Source organism: Cyprinus carpio, chromosome B11 (genome assembly GCF_018340385.1).
Source record: "Cyprinus carpio isolate SPL01 chromosome B11, ASM1834038v1, whole genome shotgun sequence".
Classification (NCBI taxonomy): domain Eukaryota; kingdom Metazoa; phylum Chordata; class Actinopteri; order Cypriniformes; family Cyprinidae; genus Cyprinus; species Cyprinus carpio.
The window spans coordinates 3,420,406-3,442,929 of record NC_056607.1 but is presented as its reverse complement, the minus strand read 5'-3'; the positions used below and the strand labels follow the sequence as shown (position 1 = coordinate 3,442,929).

The 22,524-nt window shown below is 36.3% G+C and overlaps 1 protein-coding gene and 1 non-coding gene across 2 annotated transcripts; one reads left to right on the top strand and one right to left on the bottom strand.

Annotated features, from left to right (window-relative positions):
* The first annotated feature begins 268 nt into the window (after window positions 1–268).
* Window positions 269–13,921, top strand: adgrl4 (adhesion G protein-coupled receptor L4). Its single transcript, XM_019112602.2, has 16 exons — window positions 269–423; window positions 1,074–1,223; window positions 2,316–2,465; window positions 2,616–2,762; window positions 2,966–3,036; window positions 5,475–5,633; window positions 5,865–6,048; window positions 6,730–6,846; window positions 6,953–7,152; window positions 7,239–7,415; window positions 8,383–8,586; window positions 9,376–9,596; window positions 9,876–9,942; window positions 12,941–13,032; window positions 13,273–13,441; window positions 13,555–13,921. The coding sequence occupies exons 1-16, from the start codon at window positions 378–380 to the stop codon at window positions 13,615–13,617; spliced, it is 2,217 nt and encodes a 738-aa protein (XP_018968147.2). The 5' UTR covers window positions 269–377; the 3' UTR covers window positions 13,618–13,921.
* An 8,326-nt stretch (window positions 13,922–22,247) lies between these two features.
* trnaq-uug lies at window positions 22,248–22,319 on the bottom strand. Its single transcript has one exon. It is a non-coding gene; the product is annotated as a tRNA-Gln (tRNA).
* Between the last annotated feature and the right edge of the window lie 205 nt (window positions 22,320–22,524).

Sequence of the window (22,524 nt, the reverse complement as noted above, 5' to 3'; positions counted from 1 at the left end):
TCATTGAGGCACACAAATTGGAACGTTCTCCAATCGTACTTGATCACATGAATCTTCAAGTACTGGTTCATACTTTTTTGCTAAAGCATTTTCATTAGTAGCCTGAGACATTTAGACTGCTATCATCAGTATTTTGTTTGTGTTATTGTGTTTGTTAAGTTACAATAGTGGCATCCGTGTGTGTGTGTGTGTGTGTGTGTGTGTGTGTGTGTGTGTGTATGAGGATGAGTTGTCGTGTCCCTCTGTGTTTTTGTGAGTTGATTGAAATGGACAGGAAGGGTCAGGATTAGAGAAACAGGAAGCTGACATAAGGAAGTATCGTGCGTCACAACAGATATTCACGTACTGCTTAAAGACATTCCAGACTCAACTCCGAAATGGAGTTTTTCCACAGATCTCCAATGAAACTCCTGCTTTTCGCTGGTAAGTCACTCTGTTTACCTTTTATGATCACCATAAATAAATCAAATTATATTAAATAAATGAATACATTGTGTAGTCTAATTTGGGGGAGATCGTGATTAGTTCTCACACGTTTCACCCCAGGCAACACTATTGTTCACAATGTCTTTATTTTTGATCTTTATTTTGGACATACCTTAAAATATTCACTTTCAGCTTTGTATGTTTCCATATGGCCAGGACATTTATTTACTTACTTATTTATTTGACTTTTACAAAAACAAAAATAAGATTGTACTTTAAACACAGTAGAACCTTTCAACCAAAATCTGTCTTCATTATACAGTTATTTCTTATCTTAAAGTATGCCAGTGTGATTGTATTGTGTTCATTTACTGTGTTCATCACAACAGATATTGCAAAAAAATATGACTGTATTGGATTTTTCATTTGGAGAACAGAAATGGGGGGAAAAAAATTAGTTATGATAGGTGTTTGAGACAAAGATATAGAACAGAAAAAAAGCATTCGTTTAATTTGACATTTTATGTTTACTTTATATTTACCAGTTTGCCATGTGCACATCTAGCCTTGAACATCCCCATTAAGTGCTTTAATTCATGTGTGTCTTTGAGAATAATTGTGTTGCTATTATATATTATCTCTTAAAGCCTGGTTTTCAAGTGTGCTGGATCCATGCATATTTGAAGACATTTGCCACCTCTGTCACCAGAATGCCAGCTGCACACGGAACAACGGCACTAAAAGCGCCTGTTTCTGCAAACAAGGGTTCACTGGCGATGGAATCAACAATTGCCAGGGTTTGCCATTTATTTTATTGCATTAAAACAAAATGGTAAATGCACTTTAGTGCTTTTGTTATTAAAAGTAACAAATTCAAACAGAAGAGATTGCCATCCAGTATTGTATGAGTCATTTACAAATCATTACTATACAAGTCATTACTATAATACTGAAATCATTAAGAACATGTATTTTATTACTGGGACCTTTAATTCAGGTAAAAAAAAAAAAAAAGAGTTTGAGACAAATTGAGAAACAGACAGTTTAGGTCCACCTTACAACTTTAAACTCTAGATAGTTTCATACAAAGTTTTATATGACAGTTAGTGATTGCAATGTGATTTTGACATAAGTGAAAGTGAAAGTCATGACATTTGTCAAGTATGGTAACCCATACTCGAAATTGGTGCTCTGCATTTAACCCATCCAAGTGCACACACACAGCAGTGAGAAGTGAACACACCATGAACACACACCCGGAGCAGTGGGCAGCTATATCCTGCGCCCGGGGAGCAACTGGGGGTTCAGTGGCTTGCTCAAGGGCACTTCAGCCATGGGTATTGAGGGTGGAAGAGAGCGCTGTTCATTCACTCCTTCCCACCTACAACTCCTGCCAGTACCGAGATTCGAACCTGCAACCTTTTGGTTACAAGTCCAAATCTCTAACCATTAGGCCACAGCTGCCCCCATTAATTATAAGTGTTTATAATTAGTTAGGGATCTTTTTCTGTGATCTTTCCTGCAGGTTATATATTTTGATATTAGATGACAAGTTTCTTATACAAATGAGTCATTGAATTATTCACTCAACAGAACCATTCAAAATTGCTAACCTTGGACCATTTTTTGTGAATTTCTGAGGGGAAAAAAAGTCTAGCAGACAGACTAGCAACTGCTTATCAACCACACATACTGTAGCACTGTAGTAATAGCCTAGCAAAGCTTTATTCCTAATGTCAAATTGCCAAGTACTCAAACTACATCAGACACTTTCAGAAAACACTAGTTATTCCTAACATTTCAGAATTTTGCAATTCTCTGTTTGGAACACTTCAGTGCATAGAGCTGCTGCTTTTCAGTAATGGATCTGCTTATATGAACCTTCACAGATGACAATGAGTGTGAGAATGTAACCGGAATATGTGGGCCGAATGCTACATGCAACAACACTATTGGACATTACTACTGTACCTGTTTGTCTGGATTCACATCAAATGGAAAACAGCAATTTCAAACGAATGATGGGACCAACTGTAAAGGTATGAATCAATCGTACACCACAGAATGGGTCCAGAAGGTATCTGGACACTACATAGACTTAAAAAAAAAAATGTATGAATGCCAAGAAGAAGGGTATATAACTAACTCTATAATAGTGAAGATGAGCTCAGCTATTATTTGAATTGCAGATATTGATGAGTGTATGGATGCTGGTAGATGTGGACCATTTTCTAAATGCCACAACACAAACGGCTCCTTCATCTGCTCATGTATGAGAGGTTATACGTCCACAGCAGGGCTCTGGTTTACGCCTAAAAACGGGACGGACTGCAGAGGTGAGAACTGTAAAGTTACACTCTGCTCTTAGTATAAAGTGTATCAGAATCTGAATTTTGTGAATAATCTTGCTGTGAATTTTACATTTCATTTTCCCTCATGTGCTTGTTTGAACATTTTGGCACATTTTAAAACAAGTGAAAGGTAAACCTAATATTAGTTGCCCATATAAATGCGTCATGTGTTTTTGTGTTTGTGTCAGAGAACCCGAAGAAGCACTGCCATCTGGACCACAGATGTATCGATAATGCTGTTAGCAAAACACTGGAAAGAGTGAGTGGAGTATACACTTTACTTCACATAATATTTGTACATTATGAACCTTTTATGGAAATAGTGAGTTACATTATTTATGTGAAGGATTCGCTTTACTTCAAGATATCACATAATAGTCACATAGTAATCCATTTTTATTACTGTATATATTGTTATTTAAGATTGCTAATGATACAAGAAATGGCAAATACTCAACTTTTTAATCTTGCCATAATACAACATATGATATAATAATAATAATAATAATATGCCAAGAGATGATCAAACTAAAAAAAAAAGCATTTTGTCATGAAACCTGTCTATACTGCAGATATACAGTACAATTTAAAATAACTTTTTTTTTTTATGAAATATATTTTCAAATGTTGTTTATTCATATGATGCTGAATTTTCAGCATCAAAAATCATTCTAATATGCTGGTTTGCAGCTCAAGAAACACATTATTATTATCAATGTTAAATACAGTTTTGCTGGCAAGTATGATACATTTTTGAGAAAGTTAAAACAAACTGCATTTATGTGAAATAGAAATATTTTTGTAATATTTTAAATAAATTTACTCTTGCTTTTCAATGTAATGCATCCATGTTGAATTAAAATAAATAAATCATAATGAACCCACACTTTTGAACTGTAGTATATATATTATGAATATTTATAATTTTTAATCTTGGCTGTAAATAACTGTATAGATGTAGTTATTTTTTATGGCTATAATTTATTTAAACCCAAAATTAGTTGGAAAAAAAATGTGCAGAATGTGACAGTGCTGCTTTCTGTGCATCTATTCAAGATAATTCCTGTCTTTATTTTAAAAGTCTAATGTGGGTTATAGGTAAAAAGCTTTTAGACTCGATGATAATGGACATCTGTGTAGTCACATCCCTCTCAGATGTTTTTCCTCTTACCTTGCTGAGAACATCTCTATTTCAGGAAACAGCTGCTCTGGAGGTTTTGTCATGAGATATTTGTCATATAACAATCAGGATGGATGGAGTGTTTTAGGAAATGTCTTCAATATTTCAGGAATGGTGTGATAGGCCACACAGGAACACCCATATATATCACTTTAATTTCATTTCATTTCATTTCATTTTGATTTCATTTCATTTCATTTACACTTCACAAAATTGAAAATAGCAACTTTAATATTAAGTTATAAAACGAAGATGATATATTAAAAACATAATTACAATTATTTTTAATAACAAAAAAATAAAAAAGTTAAATTTTTTGTCAACTGTAAAGGACCTTTCACACCAAAAGTGAGATTAAAGGGATACTCCATCCCAAAATGAAAATTCTGTCATTATTCACTTACCCCCATGTCGTTCCAAACCCATAAAAGCTTTGTCCGTCTTCGGAACACAATTTAAGATATTTTGGATGAAAACCGGGAGGCTTGAGACTGTCCCATAGACTGCCAAATAAATAACAGTGTCAAGGTCCAGAAAAGTATGAAAAGTGTTTTCTTCGTGTACAAAAAGTATTCTCGTCGCTTCATAACATTACGGTTGAATCACTGATGGCAGACTATTCTGACGATGCTTGTCATACTTTTCTGGACCTTGACAGTGTTATTAATCTGGCAGTCTATGGAATAGTCTCAAGCCTCCCGATTTTCATCCAAAATATCTTAAATTGTGTTCCGAAGACGGACAAAGCTTTTATGGGTTTGGAACAACATGATGGTAAGTAAATAAAGACAAAATTTTAATTTTGCGGTGGAGTAACCCTTTAATAAGCCTGAGCCTAAAGGAAGTGCTTCTATCTCTGTACCTCACTCCCAATTTCTCTCAATACAGGGACAGGAGAGCTGTCAGAGAATGAATTGGAAAACAAAGTAACTTGTGTTACTTATTTGAAAAAAAGCAACTCAGATATTTTCTTGTAAATTTAAAAGTAATGTTTTACTTTACTAGTTACTTGGAAAAAGTAATCCACACACACACACACTGATAATTATAATAATAAATATTTTAGACATATTACATGTATATACAACTGCTTTTAGGTCTTTACAGCATTTGGTCCTTCATCCTTACAGATTCACAGTTTTGATGTAAGTGTGAGAGAATAGTGTCCTCTGCTGGTGAAGCTGCAGATCTGCAGTTCCTCTCATAGCAAATACTAGACAATTATCTAAATGATTATGATAAATGATTCTCTTTTGCCTTGTTATATGTATTGTGACCTCTCATTCTAATAGACTAATTATGCTATAACCAAATTTGTCTGAGGAAGTTTATACATATATAGAGTTTTTTTTATTGTGTTTGCTGATCCAGGCCTATGATTTAAATATGACAAGACAGCTGTGTATTGTCTGCATCTTCCCTGTGATGTGTAATCTTTTAAATGCCATCATTCATGATGTATCATATACCAAACAATGAGTGAATTTTAAAACTCTTTACCTCTCTCTGGACTGTAGATGATTAATCTGTCAACTCCAGAGCGTCTGAAAGAGATAAGACATCAAACATCAGATGACCTCTCTCCTGTTCTCCTCATGTCATACATCAAGGCCATGGCCAGCCATAAAATAAGTCCTGGAGATGAGTCTGAGGAACACATCAATGAAACAATCACGGTAATTTATGTGCCCTTTCACATACAAGCAAGAAGAGAAAAACACACCTGCTGATTTTAGTAAGCCTGAATGTTTTACACCAAAAAGTATACATTAAAAAGCATAACCCCCAAAGAAACACTAAGTATAGTAATGACTTACACAACTGCATTAGTAGACACCAATTAAATATGTTATATGTTTGGAACTTAAATCATTGTTTGTTTTGTGTTTTCTGGATTTTTCTGGTAGAATCTGGTTTTCAGTGTGAATAACTTAGTTGAGAAGGATGAAAAGGTGGAATGGGACAAGATAAATGAGGATTTGAGGAAATATTATGTCACCACACTCCTTCACACAGCAGAGAGGGAAACACTGGCGCTGTCTGCTGGATACACACACACGACGCAGATGCAGGTGGATGCTGGTGAAGTAGGTGAGACATCTGAAGCCTAAAACATGACCTACCACACTTCATTAAAATAGAATGTACAGAGTTAATGTAAAGGTATTTTCCATATTAATTTTTCACAGGTTTTTCAGAACCTGAACCTTTAAGTGGACAGCTCTTAAACAAACATTTTTATCCTAGTCTGAAGAACATTTTTATAACCTTTTCCACTATAAATAACTTTTTGTGCAGTGGAAAGTTTTCATGGAGATTAAAGGTTCTTCATGGAACCATAGATATTTGTAAGAGAGTGGGGTTAAAGGAAATGTCAGTAAACTTAATGGATAATGTCTTGGAAGATAATAACCCATACATTTTCTATTTTTCTACACTCTCAGGACAAAAAAAACAAGGTACAAAAGCTGTAAATAGGGTGGTACCCCTTCAAAATGTACACCTTTGTAACTTATTTATCTCTAAAATGTGTATAGTATTACCTTTATAGTAGGGTACTGCTGCAGTGACAGCTTTTGTACGTTTTTTCTTAGAGTGTATGGATTATAATTTTTCATGCAGTGCATGACTCATTTTCATATACTCATTTCATATACTGCTAATCTTATGGATAGAACAGCTGTAGGATACACTTTGTATATAATACCATGATTTAACAATATTTATTTTAACCTTTGAGTGATAAAAGGTGCTAATCATTGTGTTTTCTAGAAATGAAACTATACACATTTGAACCCCACCAAGCACATAAGCAACCAGTTTCTACAAACATCCAAGGAAACTACATTTCGTTGAACCCTAAGAACTCAAAAGAGAAAAACACTAACGGTTTGTAAAAGATCTTTCTTTAACCTTCACAGCAAATTGAATACAAATGCACCAAATGATTAAAATGTATTTCTTTTTTCTATGTCTTGTTCTGTCTCTGCTGTAGGCAGCACCTCCATTGTATTTCTCATTTATAACAATATTGGGGATCTTTTAAAGACCGCTGATGACCCTGGTGTGGCCGATTACTCTCGCTATGCAGCAGCGGGTGAAATTATAGTTAATTCGCCAGTAATAGCAGCAGCCATCAGTAACCCAAAGACATTTGCACTGAACAATGTGACCTTCACTCTCAAACACACACAGGTGCAGTTTGGCTGATTTATTAATTAATTTGAAATAGAATGTAATTTTAATTTAATGTACTGAATGAGTTTTGCTTTTTCATAAAGGAGATAGATGCTGCACTTGATGAGACTAAGTGTGCATTTTGGGAGTATTCCCAGAGCATGATGGGACACTGGAGTTTGGACGGCTGTACACGCATTCATGTGAATGCCACACACACTTCATGTTCCTGTAATCAGCTGACATACTTCGCTATTCTCATGTCCTCTGCTCAAGCCAATGTAAGTCTGAGCTACTGCTGCCCCCTACTGGTCCTCTAAAAAAAATGCTGTGTCCCCCAAGAAAGTACTTGGATGCATTAGATACCAAAAATCAACTATTTGTTTATTTATTTATATTTTTAAAGTGTCAGAAAGTCCCCCTGAAGACTTTTACATTGTTACAAGAAAATATATTTTAAAGAGGTCATGAACTGCCTTTTTTATTATTTTGTAATGTTCTCTGATGTCCTTTTATAATGTTATCAAGATTTTTACATCAAAAAAACATCTTAATTTTGAAGTAATAGTCTAATTTCTCACCTGTTTTTAACTCCCCTCATCAGAGCGCTCTGTTTAAATAGACGGGTTGTAGACTTGGAAGTAAACGCCCACTGCTATGATTGGACAATAGTTGTGTATGTTTGAAAGCCTACATCCTTCACAGATGGACACTGTTGTGATTTAGGTTAAAAATGCATCAATTCTCAGTACATATCAAATGACCTGTAATAACAGACAAAGCAATTATGACCACTTAATATAAACAGTTACTCTCACTTGTGTATTGCAACTGTTGGATCCAATATATTCGGCACAGCATTGTCTTTTAGTTTCAATCTTAGGTGGTACTTATCCACATTATTTAATCATAGAGTGGCACATTCCACAACCTGTCATTTTGCCAGACTGGCTTCACTATAAGCTGTTTTTAGACTAAAACGAAGGGTTTTGAAATCTGAAACTTATTTTTATTAAGATGTTTTTATTATACAATGACCTCTATATGTCAAAAGATCAAGGGGATTTTGATTTCTCTGTTAATGACCCCTTTAAATTAACATGTTCTTTTAAATTTCCATCAAAGAATCCCCAACCTTCTAATATTTTATCAAAGAATCCTGCAAATAAAAATAAATAAATAATTTAATAATAATAATAAAAAGAGCAAATTTGTAAATCTGGCCTGTTCCTGTTCTATTGTATGCAGTTGCTTGCACACTATAATGTTCTGACGAGAATAACGCAGCTGGGAATGGTGATCTCCATCATCTGCCTGTCCATGTGTATCTTCACCTTCTGGTTCTTCCGAGACATCCAGAACACCAGAACCACGATCCACAAGAACCTGTGCTGCAGCCTCTTCATGGCCCAGTTCATCTTCCTTATTGGAATTAACAAGATTGCACATAAGGTTCACTCTTCACACTTTATTAATGTGTCAGATGGAGACTTGGGGCCAGTTTTACTAAACTGTGCAAATTAGCGTGAGAGAGCAGTTCCAAAACAGCGCCAATGGCCGTGGAAATTTCTACAGGTGACTAATTTACTAACAATGCGTAAATTAAAGAACACAGACACAACATCTTATTTACATATCGACCAACGCGATATACCAAGAGCAGTGCAAATTAGGCTAGTCGCAAATATAGAATAAAGACTTATATGTTGAAAATTATGTTGGGCATAATAAATTAAAGATAGCCAGAAGCTGGTATTGCGTGACTCCTGAATTTTATGTTTTTGTGTTATTCTAACATTCCAAATAAATAAATATGTGTGGAAAAAATCCTCTCCATTCTATTACGCACTCTCAGTTCTCTGCAGTGCCTCCTCAGCCTTTTCAATTGCAAAACAGCTTTTTTTGGACATTAAATAATGGTGCAAATACCAGTAATTTGACAAGCACAGGCGTTAGTAAATCTCGTCGCATGATTCGTTTGAATACTCATCTCCCATACATTTTGCTTCTGAAATGTGAACTCCTACAAATGCATATTCAATAAGGTCAGGCACAAAAATAACTGTGTCCACACCTTTTCAGAACGCCCTTAGTAAAACCTGACAGTACTGTCTTAACACCAAAAGATGGTTTGCTCTGGCACAAGCTGTTAGTAAAACTGGCCCATAAACTCTTAAAAAATGCAGCATGTATTAAGTAATATTGTAATATTAATACTTGTTTGTTCAATACCTCTTTCAGTGGTTCTGTTCTCTTATCGCTGGCCTGCTGCACTATTTCTTTTTGGCTGCATTTGCTTGGATGTGTATAGAGGGGATCCATTTATATCTCATTGTTGTTGGCGTCATCTATAACAAAGGTTTTCTCCACCGTAACTTCTACTTATTTGGTTATGGAAGTCCTGCCGTGGTTGTTGCAATATCCGCAACTCTTGGTCATAAATATTATGGCACCAGTACTGTGTAAGTTATAAGTATTTTAATTTTGTGGTATTTGTTAAGGAAATCACTGTTGATATGAGCAATCTGTGTTATTGTTAACATAAGCATGGGTGTGAAGATTTTTAACTTAAATGTGCAAGGCTTATGATGTCTGCTGCTTCCATTTATTTTAACTGTACAAAGTGTTCGTGTTGGAAAAAAAAATGGATAGTATTTAAGCCTTGCTTCACTCACATTTTCTTCAGACAATGTAAATCTAGTTTTTCAATAATTATCTTGTGTTATTAATATCTTGTTAAGGTGTTGGCTAAGCACTGAAAATAACTTCATCTGGAGTTTCATAGGACCAGCCTGTCTGATCATTATCGTGAGTATATTCTCTTGTGTTATTGTGTATTCAGTAATGGCAACTGACCGTCTATAACCTAAACTCATAAGGACCCACATACAATCAGTATCAATACAAAAGTGAACATTATCATTATGCTGCATTCTTAATACAGCACACTGATATCCCACAAAGATACATTGCAACTAATCCTAAGTCTATGTTTAGGGAATTTGATACACTTCTTAAACCAGCCAAGGACATTATTCACTCTTCTGTTGATCAGTGTAATAAGTTTCTCAGTTACTTCATTAGCAAGACTGAGAGCATTTACAGTTTGTTAATCCCTAGTACCTCAGTTAAATTAGTTGATATTCAGCCTCGAAATCATCCAATCACAACTATTTTGAATTTTGTAATGGTTGGAATTTACTTTATTATAAGTACAGTTGAGTATATGAATACTACTAATAGTATATTAGATCCACTCCCTTGTTCAGTCATTAAAGACTGTCTTGAGTCTGTTTGTCCTCATATAACTTCAATTGCAAATGTATCACTGTATTCTGGAGTTGTTCCTCCAGAACTAAAACTAGCTGCCATTAACTCAGTCATTAAAAAGCCTGCCAGTGATATATCTGATTTGTCTAACTACAGGCCAATTTCTAACCTTCCATTTCTGGCTAAGGTGTTGGAACTTGTTGTGGCCACTCAGTTAAATAATTACCTAGTTCTATACAGTCTTCTTGAACCTTTTCAGTGTGGTTTCAGGAAAGGGCAGAGTACTAAAACTGCTTTAGTGAGGGTTATAAATGATCTTTGTATTGCAGCTGATTCAGGGACATGCAATAATTTGGTCTTGTTAGACCTTAGAGCTGCTTTTGATACAATCTTATTTAACCAATCATGCCCAGTTTGTTAGCATGGTAAATTATATATCTGATACCATGCCTGTTTGATAGGGAGTTCCTCAGGGATCAGTATTGGGCCAAATTATGTTTAGCATATATATATATATATATATATATATATATTATATATATATATATATATATATATATATAGCATATCTATATGCTACCACTTGAGCAGATCATCAGGAAGTATGGTTTTGGGTACCACTGTTATACGGAAGATACCCAGATTTACATCACCACTAGCTCTGGTGTTCACTGCACATTATCTACACTGAATAGTGTCTAGAAAAGATCAGAATCTGGATGCAGAGTAATTTCCTAAAACTGAATGGTTCTAAAATTGAACTGATGTTAATTGGTACAGTGGCAGCCACTCGTAAGGCCAGTGGCATCAGTTTGGCTGTTGATTCTAGCATAGTTCATCCAGAGCTATGAATTTTGGTGTCATTTTTGATGCTCAACTAACTTTTGATGCACATATAAAACACATTTCTAAAATTTCCTTCTACAATCTTAAAGGGTTAGTTCACCCAAAAATGAAAATTAGCCTGTGTTTTACTCACCCCAGAGCCATCCTAGGTGTATATGACTTTCTTCTTTCAGACGAATCAAATCAGGGTTGTATTAAAAATTGTCCTGGCTATTCCAAGCATTATTATTGCAGTGGGTGGGTGTTTCTCTTTAACAGTCCAAAACACATTAAATAAAGTGTGCGCATCCATAATAAAATGTGCTTCACATGACTCTAGGGTATGAATAAAGGCCTCCTGTGGCGATTCCATGCATTTTTGTAAGAAAAATATCCATATTTCAAACGTAATAAACACTTTTCTCTTACTTCTGCTGACTGTTATAAGCGGAAGCTCCTCAAGCGGATGATGTAGGACGTATGTGTGCACGCACGCCTCTGAGATATGCTAGTCTCTTAAGTTTGTTTACAGGAGCAAAAGAAGCAAAGTTTCCTTACTTTAGCAAAGGAAAACCAGTCTTTTCTCTGCTTATATCAAATGCTCCGACATTTTTCTTTACAAATCCTCGGTTTGTACTTCTTATTCATGACCTGCGTTTTGTTTTGTTCTCTTTCTACGTTCATCACTAATCACGCAACACCGGCATCCTACGTTATCCTGATGGCAAAAGTGATAGAAAGTGTTTATTACGTTTGAAATATAGATATTTTTCTTACAAAAGCGCATGGATTCACTACAGGAGGCCTTTATTCACCCCCCGGAGCTGTGTGAGGCATGTTTTTTTCACGGATGCACGTACTTTATTTAACGTGTTTTGGACTGTTGAACAGAAACACCTGCCCACTGCAATGATAGAGCTTAGAAGTGCCAGGACAATTTTTAATATAACTCCAAATGGATTCGTCTGAAAGAAGTCATATACACCTAGGATGGCTTGAGGGTGAGTAAATAACAGACTAATTTTCATTTTGGGTGAACTAACACTGCATGGCTTAGAACTTTTCTTACTTTTGCTGATGCAGAAAGGCTTATACGTGCCTTCATTACATCTAGATTAGATTATTGTAATGCCCTGTTTTCTGGCCTTCCAGCTAAATCTCTTAACAGGCTGCAGTTCATTCAAAATTCTGCTGCTTGTGTGCTTACTTGTGCCTCTTCATGGGAATTTCTAATTTTAACATACAAAGCACTACATGGGACTGCACCAGCATATCTTTGCTCTTTTACAAGTTCATATACTCCTTCTTGCTCTCTCCGCTCTGCCAGTTCTCTTTTACTTTATCAGCCTTCATGCAAAGTTAAGACTATGGGGGAAAGATCTTTTTCATTAAAAAAATAAAATATTGTTTTTTGTGTTTGTGTGTGTGTGTGTGTGTATTAGTTTTACTGTAGCACTTTGGGTTTAAAAAAATGCATTACAAATAAAATTCATTATTATTATTATTATTATTATTAATATTATAACATTATATATTCATATCTAAAATGTTATTTTATTAGACCTGTCAAATTAAAAAAAGAAGAAGTAGAAGAAGAAGAATTGTTATTTTGTTTTTATTTTTTATTATTTATTGTTGATTGTTGTTTATATTTTATTTTTTTTTTTTTTGTTGGACAAATATTACATCAAAGCCAATTATTCCCTCCCAGGTTAATCTGCTGGCATTTGCTGTGATCATCTTTAAGGTTTTTCGTCACACTTCAGTAAAGAAACCTGAAATCAGTCACTATGAAAATATCAGGTAAACGAAGCTATTCATCATTTTCATATAGTGTTAAAAAATTGTATCGCATCCTCTGTAATGTTCCGATTGTATTTACATAGTTTATTTCCAAATATGCAGGTTCTGTGTAAAATTAATTAATTTATTTTTCTCAGGGCATGTCAGGGTAGCTAAATACAAAAAATACTAATCAAACTGCAGCCTGAAACACTCCTAATTACAAACCATTTTTAAAAGAACTCAATAATTATTCCTCAGGTCTTGTGCCAGAGGAGCGATTGCTCTGCTGTTTGTTCTGGGAGTTACCTGGACACTTGGTGTCATACACATCTTATATGAGACTACCCTCACAGCGTACCTCTTTACATTCGCCAATGTGTTCCAGGGGATGTTCATTTTCATATTCCTTTGCGTTCTATCCAGAAGGGTAAGGTTCACATTCTTTTATACATTTGTACAGTGTATTTCATTAATTATTATTCAGTGTGCCGTTTACCATTTTGTACCTGTAACTGCAAATGTTTGTACATTTATCATCAGATTCAAGAGGAGTACTACAGATTATTCAAGAATGTTCCATGTTGTTTTGAGTGTCTGCAATGAACTTTATCAAAAGAGAAAGTAACTACAGCATCAGCCTGCAAATGCTTTTAAATCTAAGCACTATAAAGATGTACTTAGGAATGTGTGTGACAAAGTTCAAATATATTTATTTTTGAGAGAAATGTATTAACTAAAATGTTACTGCATGCTATGATCTAAAAGTTTCATAACCAGTTGCAGCCAGTAGCTAAAGGTTTTACCGTCAATAGCAAAATATATATTTTTTTCTATCTGACGTTTGATTGTCTAAGATTATTTTATATGTACTGTATTCTGGACTAATAAAAACATTTTCTGTCTTTGATATGTTCATGTTTACTCAAGTACTGATTTAAAGGGGTGTTTTTTTTTTTCTAGGCTTGATTGTGTTTATGGGGTGCAGTCTAACATTAATGCTTCATAAAAAAAAAGAAAAAGAAAAAAAAAAGAAAGAAAAGCATTATTTTGCACATAATTTACCTTTATTCCACACTGCTCTGTCCCTTCATCTGATCATTTCCTGCTTTTCTGAAGGCCCTCCCTCAGAAATTGGCGATGGGCTCTGATTGGTTAGCTAGCCCAGTGTGTTGTGATTGTCTAAACTGCCTGTAGTGCACGTCCAAACGTCCTGCCCCTCACCTCAGCGGCATGTGCTCCAGTTGTATTGTAAACAACTGTGTCGTTAATATTGCTTATTAGTTTGAGAGACAAGAGAGAGATGCAGAGTATGTGCAGACCAGGGGGACGCGAGGACCAGTATTAAGAACGGCTGCTTTAGAACATTGATTTTGAAACTTGTGAATCCGTTAGAATTGTTAGAAGATTAAATATATGAATAGATTCTTATGTGCACCTCTAGTTTTCTCTTCCTCTTCTCTAAAGCAGTGCACCATGGCCTTGCCCCCTTTGCTGCCTTTTCCCTAGGGTGGGGTTTATCTGGGTTTGTTACATCACAAACCCAGGAAGTAACTTGTAGTAGTCCCTACAAGCTGTTTTTGTAGGCAATAAACTGCCAGAATTTTAAAAGATGATATCACCTTTTGCAATGATTTTTCAGCTTTGTAACTTTGCAGATATTGTTTATGCCCAAACAGCAACATTACACACTAACTAACTTTAGAAAAGTGAAATCACAATCAACCACCCCTTTAATAAAACAGAAGCATCTTGGGTTATGAATCTAACCATGGTTCCCTGAGAACTGAATGAGACACTGCACCTGAAGTTTATGACTCTATGGGGAACGCCATGAACATGACGTTCATGTGCACATGTGCAACTACTCCAGTAGCTGCGTTATCACACTGTGTCGAAGTAACAGCCAGCAAGAATGCCATCTTTAGGACAAGAATTGCTTTCAAACAGAGTCTAAGGGTGCATTCCAGTTCACTTTTAGACACGCACTTGCAAACATCCCTAAGCATTTCCTCTCAGGAAAATCCCCCCGCTGCCATTTTGAAATGCATTCAACTTCATTAAGTGGATGAGGTAAGTTTATTTGGACAGATCGACTCTTCAATTTTGACTGAGGGAGCAAGTCTCCTTCTTACGTACACTTCAGGCCACTCTGTATACCACAATGCAACATGATCGTGACGTCACAGCAGATTGTGTTTAATTTACCCCTCCCCAAACAACTCTAATGTATATAAATTATTATTTTTTAAATATTTAAACACAGAGGAGAGATGGCCTCTTTTTTTTCAAGCCTGTTGGAATAGCGGTCACTCCTTGAAGGTGTCTTTTGGAGCGATGGACATCGTTCATCCATGGCCAGGGGAATTAGCTCAAATGGTAGAGCGCTTGCTTAGCATAAAAAGGGGACTAATCTTTCCATCCCCGCACGCAAGCGAAAAAGACATAGAAAACGGGAATACGCAACAAATTTTTCATGCAACAATATTCTGGCTATATTCCTGTGTGTTGTGGAGGAGTTACAAGTCACCTTCCGCGGGCTGGACTCCAACCCGTAGTTGGCGCGACAAAGGATGGTCTGCCATCTGTCACATGTGTATTGTTAAGTGTGCAATCAACTGCGCCTTTATTTTTATCTGAGACATATCATTATATTGACTGATATTTATTATGTTGTTGTATATATATATATATATATATATATATATATATATATATATTAAAAAAAAAACACATTACATGTTTATGTTTAAATAAAATTAATAAAAACGTTTTGATTGATATGATTTATCAGATTTAAATTATCTGATCAAAAGACATGAGTACACACACACACACACATATGTATAATACAATATAAAATGAAAGAGTGGGCCTATGTAATATCTACAAAAGGATTTATTAAATTGAATAAACACAAATGTTAAAATGAGCAGTGCTTGAAGTGGGCGGTATGCAGTACTTCTATATTTTAGCCTTTAGGGTACCTGCAATTTTTGAGTTAAAAGCGTCTGGGTCTAGGTGAGTAAAAGCGTCAGGGTCTGGGTGATTATGTGATCAGAAAGGACACTATATATGATATATGATCAGAAAGGACACTATATGATCAGAAAGGACACTATATAAATCACACTACCAGGCGGGATCACCTCTCATCTCGACCAATCACGTGAATGAATGCAAGCGGAGTGTGGAGCGTGAGAGCATGTCAGGGTAGGCGCGCAGAGTAGTAGAATAATAATTAGTTATTGATTAATAATTTGAATCAGTACTTTATAATGAAAATAATATCTTAAAAGGAAAAGAAGCAGGCTTTTGCAATCACATCATTTTATATTAAACTCCTGGAAAGTCCAAGGATCCAGTAAGTTCAAAACAACACTAATCCTTACGTCTAACTTACGTCCAGATGTCAGTAAAATTATTATTTCAGCGTGTAATTTTGGCTTAAAAGCAAGAGAGTTTTATAATGAACGCTGATTATGCAGTGGTCATAGATTTATCGATTCTGAATGGATCCGTATAGTAGTAAAGGCAGGCCATTTAGTGGTCTTGGGATGCATGTGTGTGTGTGTGTCATGGGTATTGAGTGTGGAGTAGAAATCTGAGGGTCTTTGAACATGTTAATGGATTAAAACAGCCTATAAATAACAAGCTGGATGTACATTAAAAAAAGCAGATCATAGAATATATATTTTCCTATAGTCTATAAAACAGCCTCGTAAATAGGAAGATTTCAATACATGAGGATTCTGAATGAGATTTTTTTTTATTATTATTATTAGCAAGCCATGACTTGAGACTCGACTTGGACTCATGACCAAAGACTCGAGACTTGAATCAGACTCCAGGTTAAAGACTTCAGACTTGGCTCGGACTCCAAGTTAAAGACATCTCGTTCGGTACATTTTTGAAACAGCTAAAAGAAAGAAATGCCAGAGAAATTTCCTTGATTTTTACCATTTTTATATGATGATTTGTTACGGTGATTTGTTTTGCCCTGTTTGAATCAGTTGGAAATGCCTGCCTAAATGATGCGTATGAGTGTGTGTATCTCCTTGTTTTTGTCTAATTCCATAATTCTGATATCGTAAGGAATAATATTAACAACAACAACAGCAAAAAAAAGCCTCAGAAACACTGCCCACAACAGATGAATGCCCACAACAGATGTATGTACCTACAAACTTCTAAAAAAATAAATAAATAAATAATTGAAATTGGCAAGTCTATGAAACCTCCTCCTATAAAACTATATAATATAGAGAAAAAAAAAATACATTTAAAAAAAAAAAAAACTGCACAAATAAATTCATGTTCACCTTTTATTTGTATTCAACCTTCATAGAAACAGAAAATGTGAAATCACTAAAAAATACGTAAATCTAAGACTCAGGCTTACCTTAATAATATTAACATATTTAACTTTAAACTATAACATACATTAGGCTGATTACTCTTAAAGATTGAAACAAAAGTGCTTCAGCCAAGATAAAGAATATGAAAAGTACTCAGAGTAGCTGCAGAAAACAAAAACACAAAGTGAACAACAAAAACATGTTTCTGGAGACGGGCTCATTCTCTGCCAGCGGGAGGTGCATTTGGAGCTCATGATATACTGTATACTTTATCAGAAAAAAAAGAAAATGCCAAACTTTTCTAAAGACAGTTGGTTCTCTTCAAAATTACATTCATATAAAACACCCACGCTGTGTTTTGATTTTGAATCATGCAGTGCTCATGTTTATTCAACGAAGTCAAACGTCACAAATAAATCAATGTACACTCTAAAATGTTGGGTTAAATATGGACAAACCCAGCAATTGGGTTGTCTTCGACCAACAGTTGTGTTATATGTTTAGCCTAACCTTCTGGGTAGTAACCCAACTGCTGGGTCAAAACAAGCCTATTGGTGGATTTGTTCATATTTTACCCAGCACTGGGTTGTATTTAACCCAGCATATTTTAGAAACACTGGTAATGTATAACGAAATCTCGGAAATGTGTTTTTAAAATCATATCATCGTTATTGAAAATAATTATATTGCCATATATATTGATATTGAATTATTGTCCAGTCCTAGTTACTAGCCATATTGTAATGAATGAGCTAGTCCAGCCTATGCCTGACTGGAGCAGTGTGTTTTTCTTTGGGGGCTGTTACGTCATTTGGGCTGCCTTGTTGAGTGCAGTGGCACTGAGAACATTGTATTTCACACACTTTAAGCTCTTTTATTTTCCAAATGTATTAGGATTAGTACTACGAATGATTGGGTTTGTAATGCGTACCGAACTGACACCCTTGTACCGAATGGTTCAATACGAATATGTGTATTGTTACAGCCCTAATATATATGTTTGTAATGCGTACCGAACTGACACCCTTGTACCGATTTGTTCTATATGTATATGTGTTTTGTTGTATACAGTATATACACACACACAATATATATATACAGGACAATATGAAAGAGTAGGTCCATGTAATATATACAAAATATATACAGGAAATATATTATTTACTGAGGAGCTGGAGTTAGGCATTTATTTTCCTGGCTCTGTTCTGCCAACCAGTCATGTAAAGATTTGCAATTTGAGGCATGTAAGCAAAATGTGGCATTACCATATTGGCTATGTCAAAACTCTTTAGTTTTGGGCTGCCCACATTTGCTGCGCATGTTAAAAGTAACCCCGCGCACATACTTCCTCTTGTGGACTCTGCTTTCCGTCTCCAGGGCCCGCCGGTGCCTGTTCATCTGGGTGTAATGGGACACAGGAGCAGCAGACACAGGAGCAGGTGGAGCTGGGCCTGCACTGGATGTTGAAGCACCAGAAGATGGAATCACCACTGACACAGTCATGTCTGGGTTAAGGACTAGTGTGCCTAACAATGACACAGGTGCTGAAATGGGCTGCACAACTCTTGATGCTGTGGGAACAGGTGCGATGGGGCACTCCCTGGTGGCAGCAGCGGGCCGTCGACCTGGTCGCAGAAGAGAAGACTGTCCTTCTGGTTTTGTGGGAAGGATAAACTGATGTTTTGGGCCTGATGTTAATGGCGCTTCATCAAATATATATATATATTTAGAAGTATTCAGTTAATTTGAAGCAAATAATGTGCCTTGCTTACCACTGAATGAGTGTCCTCTGGTTTTATCATTGTTTCATCATCATTTCATCAGTTTTTGATCCAAAATACAGCAAAAGCAGTAATATTGTGTGTGATTTCAAAGATGAATTTTCAGCATCATCACTCCAGTCTTCAGTGTCACATAATCCTTCAGAAAGCATTCTAATATGCTGATTTGTTCAAGATTTTTTTTTTTTTTAAATATTATCAATATTTAATGTGACATTACTTTAAAGTAATGGAAGCAGTGACACTGCTTATATTTTTACAGAAAAAAATGTTATCCATATGCATGTAATACCTGGAATAAAATGGAATAAAAATCTGGTGGTCTCCTCCACCCCCCTGGTCCTCCTCCGGCAGTGCAGTGCCAACTCTTTCTCAGATGTGGCAAGTCTTCTTTGCTGCCAGCTCACCCTCCTTTGCATGGAGAAGAGCAGCCACATCCTCAATCCCACTGAAGGATGCACACGGACAGATGTGCCATGAAGATCTCGTAGAGCGGATGAGCCTCTGTTGTGACACCTGCAGCAAATCGCCGCATGAAATGCCTGATGTTGAGGCGCACTACAAGCTCATGCCACTCCGAAAACATGATCTTCAACCGAGACCGAGCTGACTACAGCAATTTCTGTCCACGTACATCACTTTTGGGGTTGTCTCTCCTGCTTCCCAGTAGCATTTCATCAGGCCAGCTGCCATGGGGTCCAGTCCATGTCCCTCAGTGGCAGTCAGAACAGAGACAAGGCAACCCATACTCAGAATTGGTGCTCTGCATTTAACCCATCCAAGTGCACACAGCTGTGAGTAGAGAACACACACACACCCAGAGCATTTGGCAGCTATTTTTTCCAGTGGCCAGGGAGCAATTGGGGGTTCAGTGCCTTGCTCAATGGGACTTCAGCCATGGGTATTGAGGGTGGAAGAGAGCACTATTCATTCACTCCCCCACCTACAACTCCTGGTGGCACTGAGACTCAAACCTGCGACCTTCGTGTTACAAGTCAACTTTCTAACCATTAAGCCACAGCTGCCCCCAAGCAACAGTATAATCATGCAATTGCTTTGGTTGGTAAAATAATATCACAAATAAAAGTATCTAACAATGAATGATTGTCATTATGAATTACCTGTATGTCAGCAAATCTGGAAACTCCCTGTGGTGGCCCATATCCAGCTGTCCTAAGATGTCCTTGGAGTAGGAAGGATACTTCTTTTTGCAGCGCTTGCACTCCAGCTACTCAGTGGCAAGGTCATACCACCCGTCAATATCCAAGACCTTGTGCACGGTAAAGTAAAGTCCTGCTGCTGTTAGTCTGTGCTTACCACAGTCTGGGCAAACACATTAAAGAGGAATTAACCACATCTTAAGCGGCATCCATAAGAAAAGGGGCCAACAGAAGAAGAGGTCGGGTGAGGCGGGCGGCTGAGTGTGAATTAAAGGGGGCTGAGGAGGATACCACCAAAGCTTCCACTGGGACATTAGTTCTGGCTTCCCGGTTCATAGGTTGGCCTTAAATAGTGTGTTCCGGATCTACTCATGCTGAAAAGGTGAAAGATGTTTTTTTCCAGTGACTTGGAAGCTCAGCTGGTGGCTGATGGTGTTTCCACTGATGGAGATGAACCAGCACAGGCCTCTGAGTGAACAGTGACAAAAACAACATAAGGATGACTGTTGCATTTGATAATAATATGCCATAAATGCAGCCCACAAACAGCCTTCAAAGCAGTAATTTTGAACAAGTATTAATAATTAGTGAAGAAAATGGTACTAGTGTTAAGAAGCAAAGAACACAGTGTACACTTTATTGAGGATCAGATGGAATGGAGTAAGGAAAATGAAGTGTGATGAATTAAGTATAAAGTAATGATGCCCACAAACATGAAGCATGTACGCAGATACAGTAAGGAAGAACTGTCCCTGACACAATGAATAACAAGTACATTAACATTAACATTTGCAATAACATCGATTTATTGAATAATTAAGTAAATATAATTCCTTAATTTACCTTTGTAAAGAAATCTCATTTCTCTCTGCTGTCTTTACCAACGACATCTTTACCTGTGTCGGCCACCATAGGCTGGTGTGAGCAGGGGACTGAGCCGTTGGTTGCAATTCGCAACCTCACCACTAGATGCCGCTAGAATTTACACACTGCACCTTTAAGCATCACATTTGCATGTTGGTTAGAAAATATTTATAGAAAATACATATAAAATATTAAATTTTTTAGTAAGTTTTTTTATTGATTTTAAAATGATTTACTTTATTTTTATTAAGTATTAGTTTTTCATTAAATGCACAAACTCTCTGCAGTTCCTTCACAAACATGTGTTTAATGCACTTCATGTTGTTAATAACAACAAATGGAATATATATATTCTTACTATATTCTTATAAATGATCCTGTTTAAATAAGTGTGCTAAACAAGTTAGGTCAAAAGTAATCTAAAAATAATCTAAAAGTAATCTGATTATATTACCTAAAATGTGTAATGTTTATGTAATGGATTACGTTACTAACTACAATTTTTGTCATGTAATTTGGAATCAGTAATGGATTACAATTTGTAAGTAATCTACCCAGCTCTGTATTAAGTAAATAAATGTAAGTAATTTTTTCTTCGCACACAATACACACATCGTTGACAGCAATATAGCTTAATTAGCAGAAGACCGATGTTCTGTATTTATCATGGGAAAAGTTACAGGTTCACAGGTACTGAAGAAAATGTGTGCTATACATGCTAGTTAGCTATATTGGCATGTTTAATTTTCCAAAAATACACACTATATATAAACAAATAATGATATTCAATGATATTAAATAATGAAGTAAGACTTAGCCTTACCTATCGCAAAGATGACAATAATAGCGGCCAGCGATTGGTCAAAAGTAAGCCACCAGATAGAAATGTGACTGGTTCATGTGGGCTTAATTTGGCTCAATCGGTGGGATGCAGTAGGCGCAATCGAGAGGTAGCAGGATCGATTCCCACATTTTCCAATCTGGACCCTGCCCTTTACACTCACTTTCATAAAGAGACAGACTGCACTTTGACACTGTGAAGACCGGGTCCTGCGCACATTCCTGGCAAAAGCAGGTTCCACCGAGATTTGAACTCGGATCGCTGGATTCAAAGTCCAGAGTGCTAACCATTACACCATGGAACCTTGACAGGAGCAACTGTTGCTCACTAAATCACTTATAGGCTCGACCTTTAGATCTTCAGTCTAACGTTCTCCCAACTGAGCTATTTTGGCCACAACCGCAAGCCGTTTAGCCAGCAGGGATTTACTTGAGACCACCCATCACTTAACAAAAGAGCAGAGCTGAGCTCCCTGAGAACAAAAGAGGCTGGCCCATATAGAGATCGAA